At 34.6% G+C, this 7,868-nt stretch overlaps 1 protein-coding gene across 1 annotated transcript in view; it reads left to right on the forward strand.

Moving 5' to 3' along the window:
• Positions 1-7,868, forward strand: part of LOC107755272 (dipeptidyl peptidase 9-like) — a 20,110-nt gene that overhangs the window by 11,901 nt on the left and 341 nt on the right. The window contains exons 11-17 of the mRNA XM_016572018.1: positions 649-826; positions 1,083-1,242; positions 2,377-2,456; positions 2,549-2,752; positions 4,949-5,095; positions 6,987-7,139; positions 7,748-7,853. Coding sequence (XP_016427504.1) covers positions 649-826; positions 1,083-1,242; positions 2,377-2,456; positions 2,549-2,752; positions 4,949-5,095; positions 6,987-7,139; positions 7,748-7,853 — 1,028 coding nt within the window. The remainder of the gene's footprint in view (positions 1-648; positions 827-1,082; positions 1,243-2,376; positions 2,457-2,548; positions 2,753-4,948; positions 5,096-6,986; positions 7,140-7,747; positions 7,854-7,868) is intronic.

A 7,868-nucleotide genomic window follows, 5' to 3' on the forward strand; every position in this document is an offset into this window, starting at 1 on the left:
AAATTTTGTCATTTAGCAGACGCTTTTATCCAAAGCGACTTACAAATGAGGACAATAGAAGCAATCAAAACCAACAAAAGAGCAATAATATGCAAGTGCTATATTAGTATATTATTATAGTGTTATATTTCAATTTCACGAAGAAACGTGCAGCATTTTGTCCAAGCAATAATAAAAGGACACATTTAATTTATAATTTGTCTTAAATCTCATTTTGTTAAAAGAAATCGTGAATCGAATTGTGACTTGAGTGATTCGTTACATCCCTATTTATTATAGTTAACTGAAACTAAAACCATCTAAACTAAAAGACATTTTTGTTACTTAAATTAAATGTTAACTGAAATAAAATATAGAAAAACTAAAATTCTTATTTTATTTATTTCAGCTAGTTGCCATGGCAGCATTTCTCATTTTCGTTCAGTTTCACTTGATGTACTAAAAATAAAATTGAAATAAAAATTAATAAAACTATATAGACATTTAAAAGAATGCTCATAAAAATGACTAAACACAACAGAATTACTAAAACTTTAAAATTAAAATATAAATAAACTATTAAAATCAAAACCAATTCAAAATAGTAATTAAAACTTTAATAGTATCTCAGTGATACACATTTATATTCTTCATTTTGTCTCTTCCCAGTGCTTGGGCGGTGTTGCTAGACCGCAGTCAACAGAAGCTGCAGTTAGTGCTGTTGCCGCCTGCACTCTTCATAGCCGCGAGCGTGGATGATCCGCAGTGGGAGGAGCATGTGGAAGCCATGCCTGAGGGAGTCCAGCCCTTCATCGTCTACGAGGAGCTCACCGACATCTGGATCAATGTATGCATGAAGATAGCAGAGCAAAGTTAATATCGCTCACTGACCAGAGCAAAAAGAAGAACCGTAGAGTATGCTTGAAAGATATTTAACACCGTACCGCTAATAGAGACGTGAAAGAATGTCTTAAATTAAATTGAACGTTTTATAATGTGTTTAGTTGTTACACTACCTTTTAAAGTTTGAGGTCAGTAAAATCGAAAGAAATAATCCTCAATACTTTTTGGGTCATATTTATTTCTTGTCTCATTCCCAACAGGTCCATGATATCTTCTATCCCTTCATTCAAACAACTAATGACAAGATCACCTTCCTGTGGGTGAACGAATCACAAACGGGCTTCTGCCATTTGTACAGAATAACCAGCCTCTTACAGCCGGGCTGCCAGCAGTGGACCAGAGAATACAGTCCTGCAGACGGTCAGACGTTTGAGCTTGAACAGATTGAACAAAAACATATTCATAGCACTGTATTAGAAAACTTCATGCAACAAAACTTCATTTAACAAACATTATACAGTGCTTATCTGATCAATAGTGATCAATGAACATTTAAATATGTAAAAAATCAAATGTGCAAAGAGTTCAGAATGTCATCAAGCTAGTGATTTCACTGTTTTTAAACTATTATGAAGCCTAAAAACAATGTCTCTTCTTTGAGTCGCACATAAACTACCTGGATTTACCTGCAATATGAATTGAATATTAATTATGTGTTATGTATTAATTCATGTCATACTATTGTGAAGCAGGGATTAAAGTTCCGTCGCTACGACGGATTTCCGTCAGTTCATAAAGACAGTCACTTGCTTCATTCCTGAATGATTCAGCCGTTCGAACGAATCAATTGAATGAATGATTCAGTGATAAAATCAGTGACTTGCCGCCACCTGCTGGTATATAAAATTTTGAATACAGAAATATGATTCAAATAATTTAAATTATATGCTAAAAAGTCACTGATTTTATCACTGAATCATTCATTCAATTGATTTGTTCGAAGGACTGGAATGAAGCAAGTGACTGTCTTTATGAACTGACGGAAATCCGTGGTAGCAACGTAACTTTAATCCCTGGTGAAGACATGGCTCATGAATATTTATTAAACTATTTCGCTGGGTACACCAGTACTCAAGCATTGTCTGCATGAGCTAACAAACATTTATGCACTATACTACTTTATAATTTCATGTCAGGATGTGTGTACAGGACATGTTTAGGAGGAAAAATAGATATCCATAATAGTGTTTGCAGATTAATAGAGCGAATAGGAAATATTAGCTGAGCATAAAAATTTTTTTAAGTTAAGGTGTCTGATGTCCTTTTTCCCAAATCATGTTATATCATAGGATTTTAAATTTTGTGGTAAATATTTCATTTATTTATTTTAATTGTTTGATCATGCTTATGTTGTATTGACACATTAACATTAAAAAGTGCAATTTTTGTAGTGTTGTGCAGAGTCACGTTTTTCACTATGCCCTCTGTGCTTTTAAACAACATTTAAACATGGAGCCTTGTAATATTAATGACTACCTTTAATGTTTTGTTTAGATGATTTCAAATGCCCGATAGAGGAGGAGGTGACTTTAACGAGTGGAGAGTGGGAAGTCTTGGCCAGACACGGCTCAAAGGTTTGATGTTATATTTAATGAATTTAAAATATAAATGACTTCCATAAATTCCCATATGGTTGGTAACACTTTACCTTCATCTTCATTTGCAGATCTGGGTCAACGAAGAAACCAAACTGGTGTATTTCCAGGGAACGAAAGATACTCCACTTGAGCACCATCTGTATGTTGTGAGCTACGAATCTCCTGGAGAAACTGTTAGACTTACTAAGCCGGGTTTCTCTCACAGCTGCTCAGTTAGCCAGGTGTGTGTGTGTGTGTGTGCATGCGAGACACTGTTAAAGGAGACGTCGGATGCAAAATTCACTTTTACATGGTGTTTGCATATAAATGTCTTATCAGTGTGTGGACACAGCCACCCTACAATGATAAAAATCCACTCACTTCTTTTTTTTTATCCCCAAAAAACCTAAACAGTATTAATTATCAAGCCATTTTGATTTTCTGAGCAATATGATGGTATATATTAGCCAAAATTACTAAATATTGAGAATGCAACAGCGCATATTATATTTTTATAACTCCAAACGATCATACACTGATCAGAACCAGCCGATAATAACCTCCTTTGATTCGATACATCTCTCAACTTGACACTCAAATTAACGGATCACATGTTAATGATGCAGAAGACTGGAGTCAAATAATGACGTGGTTATAAGGAGTGTATTATTTAAACTACTTAGTCAGCACTAACAGTAGCTAATGTTCAGTTTGCATACTTCTGCTCTCACTATTGAACTCTTCCCTCTCTTGATTAAAGCTCCAGGTGAAGGGTTGCCAGTTATCACAAAAAGAGCAAAACAAGCCCCTTATAAACGCAGTATAATAAGCAGATACCAGGGAACAAATTTAAACAACAGAACTAGTATTAATAGTGTCCTACAAAATTAAAAGGAAGTAAATGTAATTATGAATAGAATATTTCGATATTAAAAACTGACTGAAGTAAAACAATAAAATTAGATTTAAAAATAATTTAGAAACACCTTATTTAAATTTTAATTGCACCTACAAGTTGCATTTGATTTAATTCAGTTTGGGCCAGTTAATCTAAAAGTTGAGTGTGTTTTTACGAAATAATTTACCAAATAAAAGAAAATTCAAACAAGGTGAAGTACTTTTCATTTTTAATGTATTTGAGTTTATTTATTATATAAAGCCCCTTTTGTCGATTTTCAGAATATAAATAACTATATTGTGAAATATATTGTTACCGTGAAATAAAATTAGTCATACAGCGAAACAGAATTTTGGTCATACCGCCCACCCCTAGTATGGTCTTTCACCTAAAATGAAAATTCTGCCATCGTTTATTCACCCATTTGCTCTGTTAGCCAGGTGTGTGTGGGAGACACTGTTTAGGCCTGTTTACTCCAAAACTGCATTAAAAACAGAAATTGCTTATGATTTTTATTTATTTATTTATTTTTACAAAAATGGCTCATCTAAAGTTGGGCTGACAAAGAATCCCCTGGAAATATGACATGAAGAAAATTTATCCAGAATTTTCGGCTTTAATGAAGAATTTCATTTCATCTTTGGCTTATATTTTAGTGGTTGCATAAGTGGGAGAAAATGTATATTACAATTTAGTAAATCTTTACAAGAAGATTCTATACATTAACATTAATGCAATAGTACTATGAACAATCCTTACAGAATTTATTCATTTTAATGTATGTAAATGAGTTCATGTAAAAACATTTTTTGCAAATTGCATAAACATCAGGTAATGAATAGACATTTGTAAACAATTAATTTAACATTATAATTATAATTAATAGAAAGTAATAGTTTCACCCGAAATGAAAATTCTGCTGTCATTGTCAGGATGTTTAACACCTGTATGGAATACTTTTTTTTTGACTACAGAATACTTTGGCTCGGGCTGGGACTGTCAAACTCCAAAATAATAATAGTAATAATAACACATAAACAAATAATCCATTTGGCATGCATAACTTGTGCAATATATTCCAAGTCATATGATAGATTTGTGTAATGAACATGTCAGTTTTTATTCAGTAAAATAACTTGACCTCTGCCGTAACTCTCCACGGCTTGTTCCGTTAATGAGAGAAATTACAAATTTGTCAACAAATAATTCTTTCGAGTCAGATCTTTTCAAAATATTTAGTTCACCTTGGGAGTTCACAAAACTCATTGATTCATTGATATGGTTTCAGCAGATCACAGCCCATTCGGAGAGAAAGTTCATCTTTGATTATGGTATTGTTTTTGGAATGTGCTGCTTTGTTCTTTTTAAAGCTTGAAAGCTCCACTCACCATGAATTGTAAATGCATGGGGAAAAAACAACTGGTACAAAATCATATGAACCACAGCAGAGTGAGGAAGGGGTGACAGTGGTCATTTTAGCACGGGCCGTCCCCTCTAAATGCAGTACTGTATTGAGTTTGTGACACATCAACTAGAAGTTGCATTGTAATTTCTTTACTAGTTTCAAATCTTTTCTCGTTTTTTTTTTTAGGTGCAGTTAGTGAATAACTCTTACAAGGGTGTGAAGTATCTGCGTCTGAACACGTTGGCGTCTCTGGGTTATGCTGTGGTGGTCATTGACGGAAGAGGGTCATGCCAAAGAGGCCTCAAGTTTGAAGGGGCCCTTAAAAACAAAATGGTAACTAGAACTGATGGTCTAGTTTTGTGTAACCAGACATTTGACAAGTTTGGTCAACATTGCAGCCAAAAGAACTGAACACTTAAACAGGAATTGACTGACATATGCAAAACAAATGGGGATTGGTCTTTACACAGCTGAGTTAAGGCTGCTCTGTGCCTGCTCAAAATGAAGTATTAAGACCCACCCGCTCTGACCCACCTCAGCCACTAGTATCTTAAATGCATTTATCCCACCTCTCACCAGCATTAAAGAGTCTGTATGAAGACACCTAAATGCCACTTCAGAAGCACTTCTGTGCAGTGTACAGTACATTTAACAGTAGAAACGAGACTGGTGGAACTGGTGATTTCGGCCAGCTCTTGGCATTTTTCTGAGCAGTGTGCGTCACGTGGCCCGTGATCTGTTGGCATGCGAGTGCTGTCTGAACCTGAGAATATAAACAGTCTCACATTTAACACATTATCGCCTGCTTTTAAAAGGTCAGCCAGCATGCATTGAAAACAGGTTGCATAAATGCTTTATATAGACACAAATATGATCATGCGGCAATTTTAGTTGTCCGAGTGATCGGTCGTGAAATGTTAAGGTGTTAAAATGATTACAGAGTGACAGCTCACTCTGACACATGATCTCACATGTAACTCAGTCAGAGACTGAATTAGACGTCTCCAGTTCTGACCAACTCATATTTGTATCACTGCTTTTTGAAGGTCAGTTACGTCTGATATAAAGTCAGTTTGTGTCATGACATTGGCACATGACTACTGCTTAGTTTGATGACATTTTATAAATGATTATTAAAGGAACACGTTTTATGATTTGTCTGGAACCAGAAAGCAACCACCTAGCATTCATCCAGAAAAACTAAGGTAACAGCTAGTTTATTTGGGATGAATACTAGGTTGTTGCTTGCAGGCAATGACTGTATATATGCAATTTTTCAAAAGTGTGGGAGCTTTATTTATTTATTTTTGAGAAATTAATACTTTTATCCAGCAAGTATGCTTTAAATTGATTAAGTTACATTTAGAATGTTACAAAAGATTTCTATTTCAAATAAATGCTGTTTTTTTTTTCCTTTTTTTCTTCAAAAATTTATATAAATGTCAACATGTTATAAAAAAAAATTATAATAAATGTCAGCATATTAGAATGATTTCTGAAGGATCATCTGACACAAAAAATCAGGTTTGCTATCACACTGGAACCAGAAAGCAACCACCTAGCATTCATCCAGAAAAACTAAGGTAACAGCTAGTTTATTTGGGATGAATACTAGGTTGTTGCTTGCAGGCAATGACTGTATATATGCAATTTTTCAAAAGTGTGTGGGGGCTTTATTTATTTATTTTTGAGAAATGAATACTTTTATCCAGCAAGTATGCTTTAAATTGATTAAGTTACATTTAGAATGTTACAAAAGATTTCTATTTCAAATAAATGCTGTTTTTTCCCCTTTTTTTCTTCAAAAATGTATATAAATGTCAACATGTTATAAAAAAAATAATACATTTCAGCATATTAGAATGATTTCTGAAGGATCATCTGACACAAAAAATGCAACTTTGCCATCACAGGAATAAATAACATTTTACAATATATTTTTTAAAAATTGTAGTAAAATTTCACAATGTTACTGTTTTTGATCAAATAAATGCAGCCTTAGTGAGCATTAGAAACTTTTCAAAAAAATATTTTCCGACCCCAAACTTTTGAATGGCAGTGTATGTAGGTTTTGATATAAAAAAAAATTTAAATTAGTATTTCGCATGGTTGAAGTTAATTGAAGTTAATCATTGAATGCAGCATACCAGGCTTAAGTAAGGTTATAAACGAGGTGTGAGATACTCTTCTGTTTATATTACTGTTCTTTCCTCCTCGACCTCAGGGGCAGGTGGAGATTGAAGATCAGGTGGAGGGACTTCAGTATGTAGCAGAGAATTACAAGTTCATAGACATGAGTCGAGTTGCCATCCATGGTTGGTCTTATGGTGGATTCCTGTCTCTCATGGGCCTCATTCACAGGCCAAACATCTTCAAGGTGAGATTTACAGCTGCCCCAGTGTCATGGCGTCATCTTAAATAATTCACCCGAAAATAAAAATTCTTGTCAGTTTTCAGTTTTTGCTGTACTATCCCTCAACCCCACCCATGTATGTTGGTAAAACCTACTTTAATCAGCAGGTGGCGTCACAAATGCACCTTACCAGATATTGAATTGCTGATGTTTGTTGCTTTGCTAAAATTGTAATGACAGTCAAAGTTTTTTCTTTTATATACTTTTGGAATTGCCAAAATAGAAGTGACCGTTGTATTTTGGATATAAGCAACATACATTTTCATTGTCAGTTTTCAGTTTTTGCTGTACTATCTCCCTCAACCCCACCCATGTATGTTGATAAAACCTACTTTAACCAGCAGGTGGCGTCTCAAATGCACCTTACCAGATATTGAATTGCTGATGTTTGTTGCTTTGCTAAAATTGTAATGACAGTCAAAGTTTTTTCTTTTATATACTTTTGGAATTGCCAAATAGAAGTGACCGTTGTATTTTGTATATAAGCAACATACATTTTCAAACGGCTAAAATCAGTAGCTTTAGTTTTATTCTCATCATGTGTTAAGCAAATTAGCCATTCTGTGCTCCAGGTGGCCATAGCAGGAGCTCCTGTGACGGTGTGGATGGCATACGATACGGGCTACACCGAACGCTACATGGACGTGCCTGAAAATAACCAGCACGGGCATGAGGCGGGCTCCGTCGCCCCGC

The sequence above is a fragment of the Sinocyclocheilus rhinocerous genome, unplaced genomic scaffold (assembly GCF_001515625.1).
Source record: "Sinocyclocheilus rhinocerous isolate Xijiao unplaced genomic scaffold, SAMN03320098_v1.1 scaffold6193, whole genome shotgun sequence".
NCBI classification, from domain to species: Eukaryota; Metazoa; Chordata; class Actinopteri; order Cypriniformes; family Cyprinidae; genus Sinocyclocheilus; species Sinocyclocheilus rhinocerous.